At 40.9% G+C, this 27,332-nt stretch overlaps 1 protein-coding gene across 7 annotated transcripts in view; it reads left to right on the top strand.

Moving 5' to 3' along the window:
• The first annotated feature begins 3,833 nt into the window (after window positions 1-3,833).
• Window positions 3,834-27,332, top strand: part of LOC110478036 (TLE family member 1, transcriptional corepressor) — a 79,062-nt gene continuing 55,563 nt past the window's right edge. For 2 of the 7 annotated variants that reach the window (XM_021544353.3, XM_021544351.3), the window contains exons 1-6: window positions 3,834-4,190; window positions 4,762-4,862; window positions 6,391-6,454; window positions 6,549-6,593; window positions 24,882-24,944; window positions 25,833-25,907. In XM_021544353.3, coding sequence (XP_021400028.1) covers window positions 4,167-4,190; window positions 4,762-4,862; window positions 6,391-6,454; window positions 6,549-6,593; window positions 24,882-24,944; window positions 25,833-25,907 — 372 coding nt within the window. In that variant the 5' untranslated portion in view covers window positions 3,834-4,166. Of the gene's footprint in view, window positions 4,191-4,508; window positions 4,598-4,761; window positions 4,863-6,390; window positions 6,455-6,548; window positions 6,594-24,881; window positions 24,945-25,832; window positions 25,938-27,332 lie in introns of those variants that run through there. The other 5 variants (XM_021544352.3, XM_021544350.3, XM_021544346.3 and 2 more) reach the window with 4 other exon arrangements.

The raw sequence follows: 27,332 nt of genomic DNA, 5'->3' as shown, positions 1-27,332 counted from the left end.
ATAAGATTCAAAATGCCCTTAAGTGTCTGATTCCAGAATCAAAGAAGGTTAAAAGCACTTGTTAATAAGAACCAGGAAAACAGAGCTTTTCTCCTTCTGTTAAAACATGCCTTGGATGTTTTAATGTTGACAAATATAGGTAACATGACATTTCAACTTTCATGTAGGTGAGCAATTAAGAAAAAAACCAAACCCCTTTTGTTTATGTTCCAAAACTTAGTGTTGTTTTAATGTCATATCTGTCAATGTCTCTTTAACAACTTGTGCCAGCAGGTTAAGCAAAGTACAACAAAACTTAGGTAATTGTTACATTATTATAGACTCCATAGCTACTAGATACACACACAAAGTATATAATCATAGTTTGCATTTTTATGGCACCTTTCATCTGAAGATCTAAGTACTTTAATAAGCATTAAGTAATTAAGCTTTCCATTGCCATGAACTGAGCAGTGAGCTGGCTTGTCCAACACAACAAGGGAAGAGCTGGGAACAGAATGCAAGACTTTAAGCTTTGCCTATGCAGGTGGAACACCAGACAAGTTTACACTCCCATCCTGGGAACCACAGTCTATCAAAGCTCACTATCAAGGATATTTTGTCACATCTCTTAGAAACCATTAAAAGTCCATGTTTATTTATGCATTCCCCAGGATGCATGCATATATGCATCATATGCATTAACAGAAACATACAAGCATATGTATAGGTACAGACCCCATTATATATAGACCCCATTATATATAGACCCTATTGTATACATATATACAGACATGCACGGAGACACAGATGTATCAGTGCTCATTGACAAAACTCTGCTGTCCTGGAACAAAGTCCAAACTTTTCACTGCAGAAGACTGAGACAATTTCACTCCCTTTTGTGTTGGATGTTTTTAAGTAAAACTGGGAATACAGAACATTTTGGGAATAATAATGGGAAATTATCACTCTGAAGGAGTAAAGCTTTACTTTGATATTGCAAAACATTAGATTTCCTATCAAATATTAAACACAGAATGCTCTTTCTTTAGGATACAAGATGAACCACAATGTAATTCTAAGGAAGCAATCTCTAAAGGCTAGTGGGGAATTATAAAAAATACCCTTACCATGTTTAAATGATGTGGTTCAACATTCTAAGACCTCTTTTTAGGCAGCACACAAGTATATACCAACAGCAAAAGTGTGTATTAAGGCAATGTCTTAAGTCCAGAGGTATTTCACACTTCATTGTGGAATTCTGCTATGAATAAGGTGCTTGCTAATAGAGGATATGTTTTGAAGTGTACTTCCCACTGCAAGCTATGTCACCATTTGTCATCTCCTCAGCAAGCACACAGAGCCTGTGGAATTTGTTTGACCCTCATCTATCTCAAGTGGGCCTATAAACCAAAGTTATTGACAGCTTTCCTCTATCAGACCCCTCTTAAAAAGAAGGCAGTTTTCCCCAAAGGACAGCTTCCGTGGGATCAGAGGGTCATTCCAACCAACACGGCAGTTGGCGTGCCCTGAGTCGCGCAAGCACGCGGGAGGGCTCATCCTTCCCTCGGCGTTTTCCACGGCGCGTTGTCAGCAGGTGCCGCGGCCCCGCCGCCGCCGTTTGGCGAACGAGGTGGGGCCGTGCGCCCGACCCACCCGCCGCACTGTCACGGGCGTCGCCGCCGCTCTGGGGCTGGGGCGCGGAGCGGGCAGTGCGGGCAGTGCGGTGCGGGCAGTGCGATGAGGGCAGTGCGATGAGGGCAGTACGATGCGGGCAGTGCGATGCGGGCAGTGCGATGAGGGCAGTGCGATGAGGGCAGTGTGATGAGGGCAGTGTGATGCGGGCAGTGCGATGCGGGCAGTGCGATGAGGGCAGTGTGATGCGGGCAGTGTGATGAGGGCAGTGCAGAGCGGGCAGTGCGGAGCGGGCAGTGCGATGCGGGCAGTGCGGAGCGGGCAGTGCGATGCGGGCAGTGCGATGAGGGCAGTGCGATGAGGGCAGTGTGATGAGGGCAGTGTGATGCGGGCAGTGCGATGCGGGCAGTGCGATGAGGGCAGTGTGATGCGGGCAGTGTGATGAGGGCAGTGTGATGAGGGCAGTGTGATGCGGGCAGTGCGGTGCGGGCAGTGTGATGCGGGCAGCGCAGGGGGAGCGGGCGGTGCGGAGCGGGCAGTGTGATGCGGGCAGTGTGATGAGGGCAGTGTGATGCGGGCAGTGTGATGCGGGCAGTGTGATGAGGGCAGTGCGGAGCGGGCAGTGCGATGAGGGCAGTGTGATGAGGGCAGTGTGATGAAGGCAGTGTGATGAGGGCAGTGTGATGCGGGCAGTGTGATGCGGGCAGTGTGATGAAGGCAGTGTGATGAGGGCAGTGTGATGCGGGCAGTGCGGAGCGGGCAGTGCGGTGCGGGCAGTGTGATGCGGGCAGTGCGGAGCGGGCAGTGTGATGCGGGCAGCGCAGGGGGAGCGGGCGGTGCGGAGCTGAGGCGCTGCCCGAGCCGGACGGAGCCGCCCCGCGGCTCCGGCGGAGCCGCCGCGCGCAGGCGCCGCGCGCCCGCTGCCGCAGCCCCGCCCGCGCGCGCGGGCCCCACGTTACTTTGACGGACAGCGCGGCCTCCCCGCTCTCCTTCCCGCCGACCTTCCCCGCCCCCCGCGGCGCCGCGCGCCCCGCGCCCTCCCATTGGCCGGCTCCGAGCGCGGCCGCCGCTCCGCCGCAGAGACGCGGCCCAGCGAGAGCCGGGAGGCGGCGCGACTCCGGCTCCTGCCATTGGGCCGCGGGGCCGCGCCGCGTCACGGGCCCACGTTGGCGGCGGGGCCGGCGATTGGCCGGCCGCCCCCCCGCGCGGCGGCGTGGGCGGGGCCGCGCGGCTGGTTAGCCGGCGGAGTGTGAAACCGCGTGCTAATGTAAGCGGCGCGGGCGAGCTCGGCGTGTCCAGCTCGGCCGCAGCCGCGCTCCGGTCCCGCCGAGCGCCGCCCGCCAGGCCGCCGCCTCGGCTTCTCCTTGCCCTTGGCCGGCGCGGAGGGGCCGGGGCAAAGGAAGCCGGTGGTGTTCCCGTTCGGATTTTTCAGCTGGGAGGAACTTTATCCCGGGCCACCGCGGAGGAGAGCGAGGATGAGGATGATGCTGCTGATGTTGCCGCGATGTATCGCGATAGGGGGGTTCTGGTGAGACGCGCAGCTCCCAGATACGCGCCCGCCAGTAAGAGGCTGTAGTGGTGGCTGTTGCACGAAGGAGCTTCCCGTCTGATTTGAACCTCAAACGAACGCTTTCATTTCTATTTTTTTTTTTCTTTTTTTTTTTTTTTTTAATCTTCCCCAACGGGGCTGGTTGCCTGGAGGCTAAAGCCAGCGAGCATCTTGAGGGGTTTGCTTTCCTTTTGTCCTGGGGACTTCTCTGCAACTAACGGCAGAGTCTGTGCTGCGTGTGTGGTACCCTTTCCTCTGCCCTCCAGCGTTTCGTGCATCTGCTATTGGAGCTGCTCCGATCCGCGACGTCTGTGCGAGAGCCCCCGCCCGCCTCCTTCCTCCTCCTCCTGCCTTCCTCCCTTGTTCATCGCCCTGTGTCTTGCGGGTGGTTTGGCCCCTGCGCCGACGCCTGGGAGCAACGCGTGCCTGCCTGGAGACTTTCTTCGCCCCCTCGGCTTGCGACGCTCCCGCCGCGGACACTGCGATCCCCTCCCTCCGGCTGGATTTTCCCCTTTTGACAAGGGGCAGAAGAGAAGAGTCGCCTCCGCCTGGGGTTTCCGGCCTTACAATCGCATCGACCACTGCGAGCCCGTGAAGGGGATTATTCGCTCCTGCCGAGGGGCGGCTGTTGCCTCCCCCCCGAGCCCCGTCGGGTCCCGTCCCGCCGCGCCCGGGCGTTGCGGGCGCCGCCCGCCGGTCGGAGCGCCGCCGAAAGAGCGCAGAGCGCTGGTGACCGTCCCAAGCGCGGCTCGTCCGCCTTTCCCGGCCATCTTCAGCCCTCCTTGGAACAACAGCAACAAAGGACGCCGCGGCTGGGGAATGTCCCCGCGGCGGGGGCACTGAGCCGCGCCTCGCCCCGCTGCTGCCCGCGGCGGCGGAGGGAAGGCCGTCGGCGGGTGTCGCCGCTCCGGTCCCCTTGGCGCACCGGGTGTGAAGCCGGGGCAGGGCAGGGCGTCTCGCCGCGAGAGCCGCGCTGCGAGGGAGACCCGCCGTGGCCGGAGCCATGTTCCCCCAGAGCCGGCACCCCGTAAGTATGGCTTGGGCCGCCGGTCCGGGGCGAGGGCCGGGCGGTCCGCAGCGCAGCTCCAGCTCGGTTGCTCGGCTGGAACTGGGGGGAGGGAGAGGAAGGTGCCCTCACAAGTTCATTCTCTCCGGGGTCGAGCGGCTAATCCTGCCTGCCGGAACGGCCCCCAGTATTTTTTGTTGCGTGGGCAACTTACTTGCCTTGGGAAGGACGGCGGGGGCTTGCCGCCGGGCCAGGCAGCATCCGCCAACACACAGCGCCCGGAACGGGGCTGGCTGTGCCTCTGCGGCGGGGGTCGGCGGGGAGGAGTCGGCACTTCCCGCTTTCGTGTAGACGGCGGCGGCAGGAGCGGGTGGGTCGGATCCGGAGGGCGGTTAACCTCGGTCCCACCGCAGATGAGGGACGGGAAGGTGGGTAACAAGTGCGCTGCGCCCCGGGGCGGAGGCGGACCGGGCCGGACGCTTTCTCTAGCCCTCCGCCTCGGCCGCGATGGACGGCGCCCCCTCCTCTTCCTCGCGGGGTGGCCGCGCAGTGTCTGAACGTGCATCTCTCTCCCGTGCCGCCACCGCGCCAGACCCCGCACCAGGCTGCGGGCCAGCCTTTTAAATTCACCATCCCGGAGTCGCTGGACCGCATCAAAGAAGAGTTCCAGTTCCTCCAGGCGCAGTACCACAGGTGAGCGGCGGCGGGCCGCCCCGGGACCAGGGACTACCGCGCGGTCCCCGCCGGCGCGGGGCTGCACCGAACGGGCGCGTCCAGGCGGTGGCGTGCGGCGTCGCGGCCGAGCCCCGCGGGGACCCCGCCGGGCCGGGAGGGGAGCGCGGGCGGCCCCGGCCCGGCGCGGGCTGCCGGGGGGACCGGGCGCGCACGGGGGACAGCCCTGCCCTGCGCGGGCCCGTGCTTGAACTGCCGAAACTGGAGCGTTCGGCAGCTCTGTGCGTTTGAAAAAACACGCTGTGTCTTGGGAACCCGTATGTGGAGGGGTCATTTCAGTGTATCACGGGAAGACCTGCGCCGGTTCTGTGGCACAGCGCGTTAAGGAGGCTACTTCTCCTGTTTGCTCATTTGTGTGTGGTGTTAATGCAAAAATTAATAAAATGCCAGCGTCCTGTGGTTGAGAGTCAGGAAGGACGGTTAAAACAAACAAGTACTCAGAGCAGTAACAAAGTTTACCAGAATCCTTGGAAGTTGCGGGATGCACGTCTCGTTGCTGCCCTTCTTTGTGGGTGTGTGCGTGCTGCTGAGGTCCTTCCAGAGATTTAGGGTACAGATTCTTTTTGACCCTGGACATGTGGTGTTAAGGAGCATTAATCTTCACTGATTTTGTACTTATGAGCACCTGGAATATTTGGACAGAAGTAAAAGCTTTACAGGTTTCCCAGTCAGAAATTGATTTGTTTTAGTTATGCTTCCTCTTCCTTTACCTATGATACTGTAGCGTTAACTTGCTTAAGCCATTCATTGCTTAGGAAATACAATTTAAACTCTAAACATCTGGCTTTGTAGCTGTGAGTGAAAAATACTGCTTGCACATGAACTGTTCAATAGGATGTTCACAAGTAACAGTTTTAAAAAAATCAGTTTGATAGAAAACAAAGGGAACATTGAGGCTCTCGGTGAAAGTAGTCAGAATTATATCATGGTTTGTGATGAGACATGTAAATGCAACTTACTTTTGTTTATGAAAACAAAAGTGGAAAAGAAACTTGCCAGTAAACGATACTCAGAATTACCAGTTTTCAAGCACTGGGCAAGGTAACATTTGCTAGAATGTATTTAAGGTAAGAATTATACTCGAGTTGTAATTGTAAATGTGAGTGGTGTTACTTGGCAGTCACTTACTAAATGCTGTGTAGAAAGAAATGCTTCTATTTTTATCTTTTTTACTCCTGAAAAGTACTTACAGTAAATTCAGATCCTATTCTAACTTGCAAGTTGCAGCACTTAATAGCAGCTCTTTGTCAAAATAGGAAGAGTGGATATGTTTAGTTTCTGTAGACAGTTCAGGCCTAATACAGCACTCAAGGCATGTTCTTTAAATTTCTTCTTTGGCCTTTTTATTTCAAGTATGATTAAGTCTTTCTATATTGCAAGTCAGTTTATTATTTTTTTTATTAATTAGCAGCTTATGTCAAAATACAAATAGGGAGGGTAGATGCCAAAAAAAATGACATGTTACATTAAAGCATGATCTATTTTGTAGCCTTAAATTGGAATGTGAGAAACTGGCAAGTGAAAAGACGGAAATGCAGAGGCATTATGTGATGGTAAGTATATTTGTTTTTATCTTTATTTCAATAAATATCTTTTAATATAATGTAAGTCAGCATAAGAAAATAACGTGTACTCATTTATTTGCAGTACTATGAAATGTCGTATGGATTAAACATTGAAATGCACAAACAGGTAAGACATTTTGTTTTCGAAGCCGCAAAATCTGCAGTCTGTCTGGTGCATTTAAATGTATCTGTGCTGTTTATGGTCAGATGACGGTATCGTGTCTGAATCAATAGCCTGATTTGTAGCCTGATTAGTAGTCTTTTGCCTACCTCCTGTCAGATAAGGTGTAGATTAGGTTAAGTGGCAGCACCTTTTTTGGTATTGGTTCTGAAAGACTTTGGCATAAATAGAAAAGATCTTGTAGCTGTGATTTTAAAAATGCAGTTCAGTTCTTTGCAAGTATGAGATATTTTGAGTTGGGTTTCTTTTTGTTTGTTTGTTTTGTTACTGGTATAGGCGCTGACATGTAGAACTGATCCTGTGTCTGTGTAACATATGTAGTCATAGTTACTCATATCCCAGCCTTATAGAGGTATGAACAGATTAGTGACTTGGAAAGATCTAGTTATGACTATGAGTTTGCAAGTTCCCATAAAATTCACACTTATGGCCACTATAATGGTGAATAAAAAGAGTATTGAACTGGAACAAGACACTAAGGACCTCATAAGAGAAGAAAAGCTAAATGATTGCACAGCCCAGAGGACCCTCAATTGAGTAGTCATTGTCTGCCAAATAAAGCATTAATGGCAGGGTGTAAGTATTCTGTAGATATGCTGACATTCACTTTTTCATCAAGATGCTAGTACAATAAGTCTTTCAGAAATCGATGGCCTCTTAAAAAAATTATCATTAGATGAAGTTGCGCAGTTGGACACATTTCAAAGTGCAACAATACAATTCTTTCTTGATGTGTATGTGCTATTTCATCTAAAACTCTTGTTTCATTAAATTAAAGAGCATGGCTGACCGGCTAGGGCACAGCGAAGAAATTGATTAGTTCAGGCTTCAGATCTTCAGTATATTCAAAGACATTCATTAAGCAAGTGAATTACGGAGTTGAATTTTGCTTTTGTAACTCTGAACTCTTTGAATTTTTTTTTTGTTTGTTTTGTTTTCCCCTAAAAATACCATATTTGGTAGGATGGCATTGTAATTCCATGATAGCTTTCTATCTGCAAATCTGGGTAGGTATTCTTTAAGGATTTAGAAGGTTTTTTGCTTGTTTCAATTCAAAACACCATTAAAAGAAGTAACACAGAGTTTACCAGACTCCATCAAACTTGTGTGATGCACTCCTTGTTGCTTCTCTGCCCTTCAGATTTATTTTTTTAAAATAATGCACCAAATAACCTGATGATACAGCAAGCTTAGTATTTGACTGGGTTCTGTACTGTAGCTTAACAAATGTTCTTGTGGCTTGTGTTTTAGAAGAATGTCAATTTTTCTGTGAGGTGATTTTTCTGATCTTTGTGCTTTCAAGATTTTTTTCTTGCATTTTTTTCTCTTCAACAACTTCTTGGCATAATGTAACCCCTGAAGACGCCAGTATCTGTATAGGAAGATCATTTGCTGCAGAATGGATGTTATTTTAAGGAGCTCTTTGAAGAGAATGTGTGATTTCAGTTAGTGTACTAGGAATTAACTTTAAGTAAAATCAATTAAACCTGCAGGATTAAAGTGGGTGAGAACTAAGGTTCCCACTTTGACCTTAACATATGTATAAAGGTTTAATGTTCTGTATGTATGGCAATTAGAATTATGTACCCAGTAGGCGGTGATACTTCGGAAGCTTTTAAGATTTATGACAGAGCATTATATCTGTGTTAGTTGTAGCTGGGGAGAATAGTGCACACTTGCTCTGTGCATGCTGTTAAGAAAATAATAGGCTTTTGAAGGTATAAATACATTTCTCTGGATGTGAGTGTCAGATACTATGCTTTTACATGTTAAGTAATTCTAATTTCTGCTTCATGCTAAAGGCTATTGATTTAGATGCCTCCAGTGAGGATGCCAAATGGTGTTGCAGTTTAGTATGTAGGTGGCCTTAGATTACAGGAAGAAAAAAAAAAAAAAAAAAAAAAGAAATCCTAACAATGACATTCTTCTGAATTTCCACTGCTAACGATAAGTTCTGAGGAGTCTTTTGACAGATAGTAATCATAATTCTTATTAACTGGTGACGTCTACCCCCAAGGGTGTAGCCAGGCTCAAATTGATGCTTTTTGCTGGCTGATCACCAGCATGGCCTAAGTGCTCATTATGTTGTAGAAAGGGCCTTTGGAGCTCTCATTACGTTTGACAGGAATTCTCTCTAGGGGGAAACTGGGCATTAGCTAGACTCCTGACAGGCTGAAATGATTCCTGCTTTATGGCTTATAACCAAATGCTAGCAAGGCATCATCAGGGGACAAGAAAAATTGTCATTTCTGACAACATCTTTGTTACTGGAAAATGCAGTGATGGGGATACTTTCCAGTGAACAAGCTTTAACATTTTTAAGGTCTCCCTCCTGTTTGGATTCTGTACTTGCTCTGTGTGAAGCTCTTCAGAGTGCTTGGGCTGGTGTTTGAAAAAAAATTACACTGCATCAGAGTTTATTTATGGAGTGTGGTGTGTACATCACTGTTAAGGCACAGTCACTTAGATAGAATTAAGTACTTGCAGTTAGCCTGCATGTAAATGAGTTTGAGTTCTTGCACCGATGGATTTGTGTCAGCACTTCTGTCTTTGTTTAATTTAGTAATCAGTTACAATTTAACTAAAATAAAGTTAGTCAAGACTTCAGTGTTGTTATAAACAGACTTAAGTGAGATGAACTTTGCATACACAAACAGCAGACCTTTTCACTTGAATATGTTGCATTTAAGTCCAGAAATGGCCACAGAAAGACTTCCCTCTCAAATTTAGCTTTGGCCCTTTGCAATGTTTAACTGAGTGATGTGTGCTTAAATCAACGTGCTGCTTTGTATCAACCTGCTGGCTGAATAGTGACCAGGAAATAATCTTTTTGACACATTTGTGTCTGGTTTAGACTTGTTTTTGTTTGTTTCCTTCTTTTTCTGCATCGGCTTTTAATTTAAGAATTCCAGAGTTTTTTTATTAAGAGCATGTTTTATGTAGACACACCATATTCGTAGAAATTATTGTAAGGTGAATAGTTAGTGACCAAGTTTTTCATCCCTAAAACAGAAGTAACCACCTGAGGATTGTTTAGATAGGATGTGTGTTGATTTAGATGTTGTTTTCATATGTGTCAAGAACATTTTGTGGTCTTCAATTTCTTTTCTGTGTTATACGGTCCAAGTGAGATTTTCCCCAGTGTGACATCTGTGGCTGGCAAAGCAGATGAATCAACTGCTAGTGCCAAGATGAAGAGTTGGTTGGGTATTAAAAATCCTGCTGTACTTAAGAGTTGCTGCCCTTGGCTCCTAGGGCGCTGCGTCTTTATTTTTGCCAGCTCTGCTTGTCATCTTCTGTCATAAGTCAGAAGATAAGGTTTCTTTCCTGTGCATTTAATGTCTGGATTGGTTAGGTGCAAGATTATCTTTTGTTCATTGGCAGGCAGCCACAGGAAAAAAAGTTCGGCAGTGCTAGACTTATAAACTACTGCAGCGTCTAGGTTTCTGCTATCCCAGCAGTTATAGCAAGGTTTCCTTCTCTTTGGGTGGGTCTTTTTGATCTCTGCGACCTGCCTGGAGGCAGACCTGTCATTCAGTAGCATACCTGTTGTAGAAAAGTATATAAACTCCAAAGCTGCATTGATTGTGTTAACCAGTTGTACAGGATTTACATGTCTGTTTTATCCTGGACTGTTCTGTGGAATAATTTCTAATGCTTCATGGCAAAGGACAAAGTCTTCTTATGATATCTCATTAGAACATCAGTCTTCAGGAGAGGGTTAAACAGGAGGGAATTAAGAAGCTTAGTTAGCTCTCTGCAGCTCTTGAGTAGGATGGCTTTGCTGTTGAAAGGGATTTGAAGATAAATTAATTTTCTTCTTTTTCTCTACATTTTAATTATTGGAATGAAAAACTCCTTAAGGTTTTGGTGGTGTGCAGTGAATGTTTCAAAAGCATTTTACAGTTGGCACAGCCACAAAAGACATGCAAAAACTGTTTTTATTTAAAAGAGAAAATGGTGGGATTGATTGTGACAGTATTTTCCTCTGAAAAAATTGTACTTATTCTACAAACATTTGGTTTCTAAATGAGTGCAGTTGTGTCAGCAGCCTAGCTATTTCAACCACAAATACAGTTGCCAGTTTTAAAGAGGAGAAAAGACTAGAGTAATTACCTCAGCTTTCGTGACTTTTGAACCATGTTTCAAGTTGAGGCCAACATTATTGTGAAGGAGTTATCTGACAGATTCAGGGCACTGTCAGATATAGAACTTAATTCAAAAGCGTGTCAGAGTGTAAACAGTGTACATATGTTAAATAGGGCCTGATCATCTCTTGTTTTAGACTTAAGTCTACCAGATTTCAGGTTCCTCACAGAGCCAGAGTGAGGAACACTGTTCCTACCAGCTACATTGTTATATTTCTGTGGCATTGCTGCAGCTTGCATTGCAACATCTGTTGATATACTTTTTGTATCTGTTCAGTTGGAGGGAATTTAAAACAGTCCTGGTAACTTTAGGAGTGGAGATGCTTTCTGAATGTGCAATATCCTTTTGTCACAACAGATTCTGTGGGGAAAGCTTATGGTTTTACTCCTTCTGCTGGTTGTTATACAAAATCAAGCTGAGCATCTGAATTGCCTTTTGTCCCTCTGTACTTAAGTGTTTGCAGCAAAGTGCTGAAATTGCAGTGTCTCCTATGCAAAATGGAAAATTAAGATCCTTTAGACTTGATAGATCACCACTGGCATACAGTAAAAGCCTTTAAAACCAATTTTGGATCAACTGGCACTTATCAGAAGACTGCACAGTATGTGCTTTAAAAATGATAACAGCTTTGAATGGAACCACTGAAATTACTTTTCAACTTGGGGTAAGGTTTAGGGACATCTAATGGCAATTCTGTCAAACACTACTATTGTCACTTTCTGCATTACACTTCTTAGTTGGATTCTTAAGTGTAGATATTTGAACAATAGTTGCGTACATAGTTCCTCTCACAAAGGGGAAAAACAAAGGCAGGGGAATTCATAGTTTTGTCCGCATTTAATTGGCAAAAAAGCTAGTTTAATGTATTAGTCCTTATGATTACTTGGAGGCCACAGCTTTTTAAAGTTCTTGCAAGTTGATCCCATAGTGAACCTGAATTTGCAACCTGTGTTCTTATAAGTAGCAAATTTCTACTTATAACAGTTTTCTGGAGGTAATATTGCGTGACATGTCAGGGCAACACTTTATAGTGTTTGACCTGCCCTTATTGTGAAGAATTTTATCCTTTACCAACTGGGAGTTTGCCTTTCTGCACTGGTAACCATTGTGTGACTTTTGTTCTTCTGTTGTGCACCTCTGAGAAGGAGCTGACATAGTCCTTTCCATAATCACTTATTTTTCAGCAATGACATCTTGTCTCCCCATTAATCCTCTTCTTGAAGCTGATATTATCTATTTTCTCCCTGGTATGATGTGTGCTCTGATTGCATGATCATCTTACTGGTGACACTTAGACCTGCTCCAGTTTAGCAGCATCTTTCTTCTTGCCAAACAAGGGGAACAGAAAGGGGAATTATTTTTATCAGCCAGTTAGTTACAGTCATTCTCCTCTGTCTTCAGGTGAGGTGTAGCCTTCATCAGCACGTGCTTGTGGGGCTGGTGCATATTCAACTTGGGCACCAGAGCCCTCCTCTGTAAAACTGCTTTCTAGTGTGTTTCCACCATTGCTGTGCTGTTATGAGGGGAAAGTTGGTCCTGATTTAGGATGACTCCCCACCTTTGTTTGCTTTGAACCTGGTTTCCATTGTCTTTATTAGATGGTCAATGCTTCTCAGGACAGAAGCTGTTGATGGCTAGCTGTGTTTTCAGTGGAGTCAAAATGTTAAACCTCTTTCAGCCCATCTGTGTTGACTCCTTTTCAGGTTGGGCAGTCCCAGGTTAAACAGTTGTGAAGCTTTCTTTGATCACTTTCTTTGCTTTTCATTCAACCTTTTTAAATTAGACTTTTAAAAGAGGGAACTAGAACTATATGCAGCTCTCAGGATGCTGGTGAATGAGAGATTTGTATTACCACCTTTTCCTGTTTTCTGGATGGTTTTTGTCTGGGTATTTTTTTTTTTAATTTTTATTTATTCTTCAGTAAAATTACCAAGTTTTTCCTTTTGACTGCCATGAAATACTGAACTGCTGGAGACTCCTTTCACATTTGAATTCTTGCTCATGAATGGTAATTGTAAGCTCAAGAGCCATCATTTTACATGGCTAGGGATGTCTACTCCTATTGTGTATAAATCTTGGTTATGTACAATTGTTTCATTGCCCATTTACTCTTGTAAGGTCTCTTTAGCCTTTGCTTTTATTTTCTTCTGGATAAAATAATGTATTTCCATTTCCTTGCAGCCTTAGTATTTACTTTTCTTTCTAACTCTTTTATAGAGCAAGTTTTCTTACTGCTTGATGTCTTTTTCGGGCTGTGTTGCTGATCATATTAGTAAAACAGATTGCAGGAAAGGCTCCTGTGAAACTCCACTGGTGAACTTTTTCTGGCATCGTGCTGGAGGTGATTGAAAAGTGGATTAGAGCTTGCTGAAATTGAGTTTAATCTTAACTGAACTCTAGTTAAATCTGGTTAGATTTAAAAATCAGTTATTTCCTGAGGTTGTTTCTTTTAAGAAAGAAGTCCTAGTGCTGCACAAACAAACAAAAACCTCCAGCAAAACAAACATTTAAAATATTTCAACCCTGTGAAATAATGCTGCAAGCCTTTTTTGGATTCTAATATCCCTTGGAAGTATTTTGATTATATTTTCAAGTTAACAGATTTTAATATTGTTTCCATAGGTTTATATGAATCTTGACAGCATCAAGGTGGGTGGGCTGTTTGGATTTCTTTTGTTTTGAGTGTTGAGTCTTATTTCAGTTTTTAGCAAGCCTACTTATAAAAAACACTTTCTAATATGGGGAAATCAGTTCAGGAAATCAATGTGTTTGGTGAGTGTCCCTGAACTTTTTTATAATTATAATAGTCTGTCTAATGAGAAATTGCAGTGTGTATTAGAATAGTCTAGTTACTAAGTGGGGATTGGCTAAGTTGCTCCCACCTTTTCTTTGTTTTTCAGAGCATTTGTTCTTTGTGAACAAATTAGCACTGATGATTAAATTACAGATTAAAGTTCTCTGAGGGGTGTTAGGTAAGCTTTGTGTCAGGGCTGCCTGTCTGAAATTATTTTGTACTTAATACATGATCTGAACAGCTAACTAGCCTTTTTGGCTATGGATAACAAAACAAGAAATCAGTGGTTAAATTGTGTTTTCATTTAAGACTTCTTAGTTTGTGTGGGTTTTTGAATTTTTGTCACCCTCCCTCAGCAACATCTATGTTCTCTTTTTTCTGTTTGGTCTTTTTTTTTTTTTTTTTCCTTTGTCTTTAAGCTTTTTGATGTTTAGACAGTTGCTCAAAGCAACTTACTTGTAAGGTGACCAGTCACTGTATTGACAAGAACAGACACAATAGAAAACTGCATTAGGAGGCAAGCCGTTGGGATTTGCAGTAAATATATTACAGAACACAAGTGCATTGCCAATACTGCTTGTTTAGCAGTTTGCAAGGGCAATGGTAGTATGGATTTTTGAATTAGAAGGGAAGGACTGATCTTTCTGTGTGCTGGAACATCTAGTTGATGGCTGAGGATAAAATTGATTTAGAGAACAAAATCCTGCCATCTCTATTTGTGCCATTTTAAAGGCTTCTATGGATTAGCAAGCAAAAACAAAAGATAACTTTCGTTTTGGAGAATGGGATCAAGAATGGGTACGCTTGCTGAGCTGCATCTTGATAAGACATTAAGTCTATGAGAACCTGCTTTTGTTAGCTTCAAGACATGATGTTCTCAACTTCAAGTATAGAAATTTGAATTAAACTGGGGAGAAGGGATGAAAACCCTACACTTTTTTGGGAAAAATGACTTACAGAAAGATTATTCTTTTGTACTTCTGCTTCAACAGTTCCTATTTACAACAGAGATTTTTGTTTCACTAAAAAAAAAGGTTAAACATTCATCTTTCTTAAAGGTTTAAGGGTGTAAGGTCATTCTGAATTTCTATTGGTGTAAAATATTATTGTAAAATTTCTATTGCTGTAAAAAGGCTGGTTATAAGATTTCCAGCCATTACTTTTCAGGCAGGAAACTAGGCTAGCTGTCTGTGGCCTCAAATGGTGATTATAAATTGTCAGTTAAACAAAGGCAAAATTTTCCACAAGACCTATAGAAAGCTTTTAGGTTGTTTATCCAAACTGAAACATAAACTTTGGAATCGCATCACTAGCGGAGACTTAGTGCCTCCCTTTGTCCTCCTAGCAGGATCAGCTATACCAGTGCCATTGCTGATAGGATGCTTGTTCTATCTGTTAGCAAAGACTTCAACAGTAGTGGCAACCCTCAAGCTCTTCAGGTAGCAGATTGCTTTTATGTCCTTGCTGTTGAAGTGCTTCTTCAGTTACAATTTCAGTCTTTTCTGTTGTAGCTTCAGCTCTTTAGTATGCATTTTCTTCACCCTGGATAAGGAGAGCAAATCATTCCCCTGCCTTCCAGAACCATGCTGCATACCTCTGAAGTTGAGTGTTCATTCTCTGAATGGTGTTGCCCAGCTGAAGTACAGTACTCCAGGGGAGGAAATGCCGTGCTGAGTAGCATAGAAGGTTTACTTACAATACGGCTTACTGCGGTGGCAGTCTTTTCTGCAACAGCCTGCTATTGACTTATGTTCAACTTCTGATCCTCTGTGACTGAGAGATTCATTCCGAAGGCCCATTATTTCCTTTTCTTTTATGTTCCTGTCTGGGCATGCTATGGGCCTTTATCCCTGTCCTTTTTACTTTTCAGTGCATTTTTCCATTCACTGTAAAGTGAGTTCTGAAGCTATTCTCTAGCATATTCTGTCTTTCTCAGCTTGAAACCCTTTGCAAATTGAGGATTAGGGTAAATGAAGAGATCTTTATGCTTGTTAGTGGGAAATACTAAAAAACACTGGACCTATCATGAATATAGAACTTCTTAGTTTCGGAAAAAAGCTCCAAATGATTTTATCTGTACATGGTTTAATAATCAAGCAGTTTTGTCCTTGTTCCCATGAAGTTTTCACTGTGCGACTACTGTTGTTTCTAATAATGTTATTTCTAATGACTGTCAGATTCTCAGCAAAGTTCTTAGTTAACAACATCTGTCTCTATCTCTCTTATCTGTAATTACTTTACCTTTTTGGACTTTGCATAATTCCGATGTTTTCTGCTGAAAAATGTTTCTGAGCTATGGTCTCTTTTATGGTACTCTTGTCTATTAGAATGCAATTTAGATTGTATTTTTACTATTATTTCTATTCAGTAAGCAAAAGAATATATATAAAAAAATAATAAAATGGGTAAGGAATTTACTGTCATGTTCCCAAAGTTTTGCTGAAAGATTTTTGAACCTTTTTCCCTACACAGTGAAAATACACATTATGTTCACCTTCCTTGCAAATCCTATGTGGTGGGTAGTTCCACTAGTTATTATCAAAGGAGTTGTCAATCCTCTTAACTTGTTATCCATTAGTGAGTCATCTGATGGCACCCTAAGTATTTATATGAATAAGTGTTTAAAATGCTTTTCTGACTTGATAGATTTTTTGAAACTGAACTGTGACTATACTAAGTATTTTAAAATTGTGAAAATACTTTTAGAGTAGTACATGTGACTTAGTTGGTATGCCTACTTTGGTAGTTACTTCTAAAGTCTGATTGTTGCATAATGACTCAATTTCCCCTCCCTACCTCCCCAAAATTCAGACCCTTGTCTTAATATTTCTCTTTTGTTGAATGGCATATTTATTGTTCTAGTAAATAAATTCTAGTCTTATTGCTGTTACAGTCTTACTTGAATGTTGATAAGGACAGAATCCTGACTAGGAGTTTTGTTATTAACTTGCATACTGTAAATGTATATGCTTGGTTTGAGGAACTTTATGCTCTGATTTTTTTAGAAACTTATTCCAGGTCCTTCTAAAGCTGTGTAAGAGCTTTGACTTTGTACTGCCATTCCATTCAAGTAGCTCAGTGTAACAAGGACTGAAAAGATATTTGCAGAAATTCCAATGTGGCTTATGGAAGTGAGAGCAAAATAGGAAACAGTGCTAAAATAACAAACTAAACGAAGAGTCACTGGTACTCATTCCTGGTAGGAGTGTAGCAGTTAGGGTTATACTTTTTATGCTTTTTTATCTTTCTGTGCTCTTTGTCTCCTCTGTGTTACTGTGTATGCAGGGTTGGTCAGTTGTCCAGAGTAAATCAAGTTCTTAGTGACCTTAAAGATATAACTGCAAAGTGTGCTGTATAATTTTGGAGACCATGCTGCTTTTAGAGCACTATAACAACTTCTTAGAGTGTAGTCAGATGAGAAGAGGTGAACTCAGTTGATAGCTTATGTTTCTCCTAAAAACCTCTTGGTTCTTCTGATATTTTGGGCTATTCTCCTACTGGATGGATGTCTGCTGTGAGTTTATTTAACTGCCTGATGTAGTGGTCTACCAAGCTGGTCCTTTCCCGGTTTGTATTATAGTAATGTTTTCTGCCTAATTAGTTGTTGAGATGTTTGGCAGGTCTCTAGATGTCTGCAATATGGTTCAAAGAAATTGTGTCCCTAGAGGCAAAGGTGGCAAAGACCTCTTCTGGATTGGAGTCAGCCTTTGATTCTCTCAGCATCTCTTGGAATATACATAAAAGTGGGAACTCTGTGTCCTGGAAAACAGCTTGAAAGTAAAACAAAGCTGTGTGCTCACTTAAGATATTTAAATACTTCTGTGTGTGTTTAAGGTTGGCTTAGGCTTGGAAACTAAACAATGGAACTAAAATTTAGATAAACACACCTTTTGTAGTTGTGAGTGCTTAAGCAAGATGGGCTGAAGTTAGATTAAAGGAGAAATGTAGTAACTGCCCTCTTTAGCCAAGTTTAAGAAGAGTCTTGACATAGTGAAGATATGTGAAAGGAGCACTTTGACATCCTGACAACAGATTCTTTGTTGCCAGTTGGCTTTGTTTCAGCAGGATTTACAGCTGTAAATGGGATGGGCAGTTGTGTACAGTGGTTCATTGAGAGTTACACACAGTCTCTCTCTATTTTTATAAAGCATTGAAATTAGACATCTGAAATATATTGAATGGGATCCAAATCTGTAGTAGATATTTGGCAAGTGTAGCTGTTGCCTTATGCATCATTATTATAAACTTAAGTTATTATATAACTTATGCTTAAATTAATGTGACCTTTCTGTAATTTAAATTAACATCTAAAGGGATTCAGATGAAAGTAGTTTAGGTACTGAATTAAAACTCTAATTTAGCTTTGGAAACTATGTGGCATTCTGTGGCTTTATAATTTTGAATTTTTATTCTGTTAATATTTCTGCTACTTCTTCCTTTCCCTACTCCCACTTGCAGTACAGTGGTCTTTTGGTTTTTGCATTGCTAAAGATTTTTCATCTCAGTCTTGTGAGATTTTAATATCATTTTGTGGGTGACTGATTTCACAATTAAAATGAGTAATACAAATGTGGGACAGAAGGAAAACTGCATTTATTAATTACATGTCATGCTAAACTGAAGTTTATGCCCAAAATACAGAGATTATTTCTGTTGCTGAAATGAATGCTACCCATTGCTCCTTGTCAGATTGAATATCAAGTATCTTTTGAGGATAAACCATCTCATTCCTTCCTGTTGGTGAGAGTATTAGTGATGACAGTGTTTATAATTTAAAATACAGTTGGAAGGCCAACTTCCGCAGTTTGTCACAGGTTGGTTAATACGGCAGTAAAAGGGGAGATGGATGTGGCTACTTGTGCAAGTCTATTACTCAGGAGGCCTGTAAATTTGATTGGCTGCTGCAGTTCTTCCAGAATCATTGGATTTGAGAGCAATAGAAAGATAAGATATCCAATTACCCAAATGATTTGCAGGGTTAGCCAACGTTGTCATGGAAACCCAAGTTGGAACAAATTAAATTTTAAGCAATAAAATAATCTTAAAGCACGTCTGGGAACAAGAAAATTTGGCAGTAGCACTTACCTGAATTGAATCTTAGCTTGACATGCTGTTGTTTGACATTGATATACTATGGGGGCCTAAACTTTTAAATGACATGTTGCCTTTATTTTTATTTTTTTTTCTTTTGCAGCCATTGCCAAAATGGAATGTAGTGTATTAATTTTAAATAAAAGGGCATTCATAATATATGCATATCTCTGTGCTCAACCTGGATTCAATAACTCACGAATAGCAAAGTTCACAGAATGCTGGCATTAATCATTTGAAGCTTTTGAGTGTTTAGGTTTTGAGATTTAATTATAATTCCAACATCCCCTCATCCCCTGAATTCTTGGCAACTAATTTTTGGAGGTGTTAGAGTCTTGTTATAGTAAGTACTAATAAAGCATGCAGAACTAAGTGCAGTGAAATACAGAAAGCTAAGCACAACAAGATACAGTTGTTTTTTGTTTTTTTTTCTGTAATTGCTCTGTGAATGTGTGTGCTTTCTCTTGTTTTTGAAGATGTTGATCACAAAAAGAATAAAGGCTTTGTCATTTAAGTGGGCTGCTTGTTTCAATGGTTCTGTTGGAAAAATTAAAACACTAAATGATATTGAACTTTAGCGCAAGACTAAAATATACAGTTTCTTACTGTATTTTACAAGTCTTTGGGTATTTGAATAAGTTCTGGCTTGCAACAGGGATTAAAAAAAATGGTTAAGCATGTCCCATAAAGAGGGCTTTTATTCACATGCCGTATAGACAGATGGAGATGAAAACTGGGCTAAGGTCAAGCCATTTGCAGCGTTCTCATAGGCTTCGATTTTCTTCTCATCCCCACCACAGATAATCTCAAATGATTCAGTAATGACCAAAAGTGCAACGTTGACCTTTCCTCCCCTGTGGATTACTATGTTACATGCTGTAAATGGCAGGAAGTCCATTTTGTCCTTCCAGGAGGAGTTCAGTATTGTACTTTGCTTTCTAAGTCTTGAAAGTGTAAGCAGAGGCAGAGTGCTTAAGAATTACCTTCTAAAGCTTTTGTGAGTGTGTTTTAACAGTATATTCCTTTCCATGCGTTAAAGACTGATTCTCTGATTATTTGGCTTGAAGGCAATTAATTAGGGCATGCTTCTTTGGTATTATCAGAACATTGGTGGTTTTTGCTTTACTTTTAATCATGTTGTGCCTAAGCTGTATTTTTCTGAATTTATTAGAAATTTGATTTTCAAAATTGGATCAAAATAATAGCATAAATAAAAATGTAATAAATAAGAATACATAAATCCATGCTTCAGAACTGGTGATAGAACAGTGCTTTAGATCTGATCTAACTTTGTGATACTGGAAGTTCAGTGTAAGAAAGAATAATAAGCTTCTTAATTTCTTAACATAAAATGAACATTTTTAGCTAAGCGTTGCTTTGTAAAATAGAATCTGGACAGCTTTGATGAGTCTTAGCAATAATAATGGTGCAGATATTGCAGCACAATGATTGCTAAAACTAATGTGTTGTAAGATTAAATTTTTGTCTTAAAGCTGAAGTTAGTACTGGGATATGTATTGGTAAACAGTGGTTGGAGCAAACCCAAAATTACTCCCGTTGAAACCTCTGAAGCTGAAAGGGGATTAACTAATTCTCATCAGAGAAAGTCTGTGTTCTTCACTCAGAAGTTAAACTGCTGGTTCCCATAAACTAGGGCTTCTTACATTAGAGCTAAAATACACATGGGTGTTCGTTATACTGTGAAATAGAACTTGAATACTTTTATTATGCTTCCTTTTCATTTCATTGCAAAAATCTGTCCTTTTCAAGGAATTTAGGTGTGATACTTTACGTGGCACTTTGGAAAGTACAGGCTATCAAAATGTAAAATTACCTGGAACAGACCCCGTAAAGGAAAACAGGTCAATATTTTTTCTAACAATGCAGAAGGAAAACAGAATTCAATTCTACAAACAAGCTTAAGACCATAATAAAAAGCCTTATTTAAATGAGTGTTATATTTAGTAACTAGTCTGGCTGCTTTGTTCTTTGTCATTATGTTAAGAATTCACTTTAACAAGTGTGCAAGACAAACTTAAGTACAAACACTTGAGTTTGGCAATGGTTAGGTCAAAACATTTAAGTCCTTAACTAAATGGAACAGAGGCAAAGAAAAATTAAACAAGTGAAGACAAAAAAATCTATCAGCTCAACTTAATTTTACAAAATGTAGCTGAATTCCTTCATGTTAATTTTTAATGATACTTCAGAAAGGAGGGTAGCACTTCAGTCAGGGGTCTGATAGCTAGTCATTTGCAAATAAATCAAAAGACAATCATTACAGCAGCAAGAACCAGTGAATGATGTAGTTTTGTTATTCTTTGATGGGCCTCACACTCAAGTTCTCTATTAAAAATGAATGTATTCAAGAGGCTCTGCATTAAGAACACAAACAATTAAGGGCACTTCAGATGCTTTGCTAAGAGCTGCCGTAGAGCTCAGAGGACTTTTTCATAAGAGATGCAGGCTTCTGTAGCCTGCTTTACCAAGGAGCCACAGAACATGAGCAATTAGTCATATTTGTCTATGTTTGAGCAGCTTTCTGCTGAGTTTCCTTTGTTTATTCATCCTTAGAACCTCCTTAAATGTCTGAAGATTAGCAGTTAGGTAATAGTTATGTTATGTTTGAAGGCCTCTAGAAACAAGAGATGAGTACCTGTATTTTAAGACTTTTAAATTTGTGAGCCCCAGGTCTGGGGGCTTACTTTAATGACACCAGTTACTGATGTCTAGTCTTGATTAGCAAAACTGTCCTTGACTCTTTTAGAAAGGGGTTTTGCTTTCCAGATTGAATGTGTACACACTCACAGGCACGCGCACATGCATACTCAAGGGTATTTCACCTTAAAAAGCAAACGTGCATTGTCCATTGAACTGTTGCATTTACATTTAAAGTAACAAATGTCCCTTTTTTCTCAGTTCTGAAAACAACCTCTTGCAACTCTTGATAAATAAAATTACACAAATTGTGTATTAAAACTAAACTTTGACAAATTGCTGGACAACAAAAATATTTTTTAACATGTTTGTGCATGAATGTTTTTTACTTAATATTAGAGGGCAGCAAACAGGAGGTACATGAAATTGCATAGTAGATAAATAATTTTAAGTCTTAAAATGTGTGTGTGAAAACTCTTTTAGACAAACTGCCTTCTAAATGGAAGCAGACCTTTTTATGATTAATGGAATAGTAATTTCAGTTTTCAGTGTAGATGTCTCTTAACTGGCACTTGTAACAATAGCAAGAAATCTCAAGATAAACTTATGATATGTATGTTTAAGTTTATCTAGCATTGCTGTTGAATTAAGGTTGCTGTTCATATGTGGTCATCGATGATACCCAGCTTTATTAAAGATAAACTAATACTAAGAAGAATGCACTTTTTTTTTCTGTTCTGATATAAAGCATTTATGATAATACTGAGACAGTAACAGAAGATTGATGTGGAAAGGGGGAAGTTGATTATATACTCATTTTTAGAAAATAAATTAATTATTTAACTGACCTTCATTGGAAGGCAATTATAACCTGATGCACATAATACTGTATTTTTATCATACTGTTTGATGGCATGTATGATATGTTATACAGTGTACCTCAAATATTTGAATTTGGGGCAGAAAAATCTAATAATACAACTTGCATGTTTTACAGGCTCTGCTAAAAACAGGATTGCATTTTGTTTCCTTGTAGCAACAATAAGGATATTAACTCAGAATAGGGAGACTTTTGTGTAGCCCATACATGCCAAAGAACTTTGCAGTAGACACTGAGTGAGTTTATTTTATTCTTTCTCTGTCCCCTCTTGTCACCTGCTATGGTTCATATTTATTCCTGCCTGAAAAACAAAGTTAATCCCATTGGTCTAGGGCAATTAAGTCATTGGATCCTAAACATCTTAGCTAAACAAACAGATTGCTATGCAACAGACTACCTTTCCACAGCTGATGTACCCTGCTTTCTGGGGAGATATACTAGGCATGTGGAAAAATGCCCATTAGTACGTATGTTTGGGGTTTTTTCCCTTTAACAGAAAAATACCAACAGATTTGGTAATAGTTAAGTCTAACTAGTAATAGTTAAGCTGGTAACTTCAAAGTATTGACTTTGCTATTATGTATGTAGTACAAGTACTAAAAGCTAAACATGGAATTATAGATGTTTTATGGTTGTGGCCCAGACAGAATGGAAAAGACCACTGTGGTACTCTGTGAAATAATAGATGTTTCAGTTGAGAATAGAGGTATATTCACCTTGTTGCAAGGGGCAAAGATTTCCTGTAAAGCAACTGTCACTTCATTGCCATTTTAATCCTAGGAAGAAATGATCCCATAACTTCTTTGGAAGCTTCTGCAAAACTATAGTTTTGGGTGTGTCAAATACCAGGCTTTGGTCAGGTGGAGCGCTTCATGTCAAGAGAGATGAGGTGTTTTACAGGTCTAGATGCCATCATATATTTTCCCGTGTCTGTCATACATTTGGAAGGAGGTGTTAAAGCTTGTTAATTATGCTTAGATCCCAAATCACCTGTCTCCTGAGACATAAAACTAGAGGGTTGATATTTGTATCCCAATTATTATGTAACTGATGTATAAAGATCAGTGACGTTCCCCCCTTCACAGCCTCCTGAATATCAGGCTAGCCCAGAGGTCTGAGGCTGTGAGGGGAGGAATATCAGGAGATGGCAAAGACTTCTAAAAGAGGCTCTTACCCCAAAATATGTTGGTTCTGCTCTCTTTATTCTGTGATGTCCATGTGGAGAGCGGGGCAAAAGAGGACGAACAGGAGATGTCAGGGGTCTATATAGACTTTGGACAGGGAGGGCTTCCCTGGCTCTCCACCAACCCCATTGGGGCAGGAAAGAGGGGTCCAGGGTTATCTGATCAGAGTCACAGGGTCCTGGGGAAGGGGGCACAGCATGCCCATGAGCTCACTGTAACAAATCAACATACCACAATGTCTTCTTAAAAAATTCAGAATTGTAGGAAGGTTCAGGAAAAGGCCTGGCAGAGAGTTAACAGTTTTAGTCTGACTTAAGTGAGTTTATCTTTGCTCAGACTTAATATGTGTAATTTCATAGAGGGCCTAATGATTTACAGTATCGACTGCTTGTTTCTTCTGTCTTGAAACATTAAAAAAATCCCAACTAACCAAGAAATATCTTTATGGGTTGATTGTATGACAGAAATGGATAGGAGCTGTTCAGTGTCTTTTACATAAGCTATGTTCTTGTCTAGGTGCTGATTCTGGTTATGTGCAAGTGTGCTCAGCGACTGAAATTGCTGTTTTTAAGGAAGACTGAGGAGATTGTATAGTTGGCTTGAGGGTTAATTATAATAGTGGTTCTGAATTATGGGCAGATGTATGGATCTGAAAGGCTGTAAACACGGATAACACTGAGTAATGAGAGAAAAAGATCCCTTTACTCCACCAGGAATCCAGGTCTGATGTGACAAAATTGGAGATACAGAAGTACAAGATATATAAAGCTGTTGTAAAGTGGGACTCAAACCCTTTGTCCTGCTGTAATCTCTGTTGATTTCCCTGAAGGATTGTTCTGTTCTTTACTGGTTCCTAACTTTATTCTCCTGCTGTTCATGGTTTCACAAATTTGCTGTTATAGACTATCACATTTTCTGATCTTTTTTTTTTCTTGTTTGCATTATTTTAATTCTCTTTCAATAGGGATTTTAGAAGTCTGTACTTTTTATCTCCATTCTTCATCACTTCTGTTTTAGTGTTTCTTTTGTATTCCCAATGGTACATTTCCGTCGTTTTACCTTCTAACAGGCAGATAAAATTGATCATGAAAGACGCATTTTTCTTCTACTCCTGCCACCTTCATGTTACACTGCTTGATAATTTAATAATAAATCTACCTTTTAAAAGGCTTTATCTTGGAGTTAATGGATTTAAAAAATGCTCTGCTTATTAATGAACTATATACAAGGACCAGATTTGTGCCTAAATGTGTGTACAGATTAGGTGCTTTAGACATGGCAGATGTCCTAGAGTAGCTAACAAAATCTCTTTCCATTTCTGGGCTTGTATATTAAGTATTTATATTTGCAGTAGTATGAAAAATGGGTAATATTTTGTTACTTTCTTCACTATCTGAAGTTAATATAATCCTGTATACTAGTTAATATGTCAAACTCCCTAAAATTCAGTTTTTAATCAAAATACTTTTACTCTGTAGACAGAAATCGCGAAGAGATTGAATACAATTTGTGCACAAGTCATCCCATTTTTGTCTCAGGAAGTAAGTAAAACTGTTCAGCTGTTAAATTGTGATTATGTTGTTTTTCTGTTTGCAAATTAGCTAGTTTTAAGATGTTAATTTTATCACAATACACAAGTGTAAGGAACATCTGTTATAGCTGAAGTGTGCAAACCCCCTGCTAATTTGATCTTACAAATCTGAGTTCAAACTAGTGACAATGGCTCAGCCTCATTCATTGCCTGAGAAGAGTGGGAGTCTGTAAAATTAGTAGCAATAAAAAAAATACGTTTGTTTCTAATAATGGTGATTGTTTATTAGATATTCAGTTGTCAAGTGTAGATCTAGTGAAATAAGCATGCTTATATTCTCTACATAATTTATATCAAAAGTGAGTGTTTGGCTCATATGCGAAACACTATTAAAGTCTGTAGACCTACATAGTCTAAATGACTGATTTTTAACATGTTGTGGGCAGCTGCTTTTACATTTTGAAGCTTGTTGTTTTCAAACTCTACATTTGTACAAAGAGTATTTAAAATTCTTGGTTTCAGTGGTCAGTTTTCCTTATTTGAAATTTCAGTTGGTTTTGCTATGGGGGCACAGAGTCTAAAAATGTTAGAATTGAAACTAATGTAAAGTGGACGTTGTCCTGTCGGTTCAATTAAAAATGATTATTCATTTGCCGCACAACTAATAATGAAGGAACCTAGGGGAAGAGATAAGCTGGCTGCCTTCAGGTCTCTTCTTTCCTTTTGAACAGGTGAAAACAAGGGCATTGTTACCTTTTACCTGCATGAGATGTCTTGCAATGGGTAGTGTGGGCTTCTGCAGACAAACTGGTTATTCAAGTATTTGTGATCCTGATTTGATATGGTGTGGTAATACCTTAACACAAATTCCTCCTTATACCCTTTCTTCTTTCAACAGCATCAGCAACAAGTGGCCCAAGCTGTAGAACGTGCCAAACAAGTGACCATGGCTGAATTGAATGCCATCATCGGGGTACGTGGCCTTCCAGGTCTACCTCCTACAGTGTGTATAACTTGCTTTCATATCTTACTGCTTTGCTAGTTTTAAAATAAACTTAATGTTTTGATATCTAGCACTGTTTTGATGCCCAGTGTTGCTGAAGTGTTTTTACTTCACACAGATTTTAGCAGAGATAAAGGTAGTAGTTTACTTTGTCAGAATATAATTTTGGCCGGTGGTGCTGCATGTAATTAAACTTTTCCTGCAAGAAATATAGTTTTAGGAGAGTTGCTTGTTTATTTATGGGTATTTTATGTCAGTTGAGCTAGATACTTTTACCTCATGCTTTTTGTGACACTTGAGTTCTTGGAGCTTATACAACTATTCATTCTTCTTTCTTTTCCTTTCTTGTGAATCTTTCATGAATTTTAAATTAGCAAGCTACTGAATAGAAACTTCACTTGCTTTTGAAGTAGTATTAATTGTCTGACACAGTGTTCTAATAGCCTTTCACCAAGAATGTGCTTTTAAATATGCTAAAAAAGTTAATACCACTTGCTTGTGACTGGTTGTCAATCACAAGTCATTTGCTTTGTATTAATGAACTTTTTGAACCATACATTCCTTCCACTGTATGAGTTCATTTCCCCTGCCACTAAGTCTGGAATATTTCTCATGTTTTCTGCCCTTCTGACTAAGTGAAAGAAGTAGCCGAAACAAGAACCTGTCCTTTCTGATTTTATTCTTATGTGAGCGCCTTGAGTGGATTCAAATTACTCATTTATCAATTTATGTTAATTGCTTGTGAGAAGATGCCCTGCTGGTCTTTATAGTTCCCTCAGACACTTTGTAATGATAATTAGACATGCTGCTGTACGGATTAACAGTGCCATAGTCCAATGACGTCTACAGACAATGGAACCAGTTAATCCATCTGTGCTTAAAATTACATCCCAACTGGAGATGGAAAAAAAAAATAGGAGAGAGGGAGGATTAAAAGAATGAGCCTCAGCTTGAAAATGCTCCTTTCATCAGTTTCTCAATTGCAGATCTGCAGTCGGTTTGCCTGTGGTAAGCTATTGGCAGTCAATTAGGTGAAATAAACTGGGAGGGTGACCTTCATTTCCTTTTAATAGCTTTTCCTCCCTGAAATGGGGAGCTTCAGTGGATTTTCAGCTTAAATTTTATTCAAGCTGCTTTATTACACTTGACAGATTAGCTTTGCATAAACATACCCCCCCTTCAAATCTGTGCTGTTTTTCCTTCGTATCAAATTTTGACTGTTACTTAGTTGATTTGCTAATCACATCTTAGAAACCCACACAATTACATCTGTATTTGTCAGAATCTCCTCTTTGCTTTACTTGTGTAATGAATTAGTTTATGAATACCTGATTTGATCTTTGAAATACCACATGTACATTTGTGGTATTTGATTAGCAAAGATTAGAGAGCCAT

This window comes from Lonchura striata, chromosome Z (genome assembly GCF_046129695.1).
Source record: "Lonchura striata isolate bLonStr1 chromosome Z, bLonStr1.mat, whole genome shotgun sequence".
In the NCBI taxonomy this organism is placed as follows: domain Eukaryota; kingdom Metazoa; phylum Chordata; class Aves; order Passeriformes; family Estrildidae; genus Lonchura; species Lonchura striata.
The sequence above is the reverse complement of the archived record's forward strand: the minus strand, read 5'-3'. Positions and strand labels throughout refer to the sequence as shown.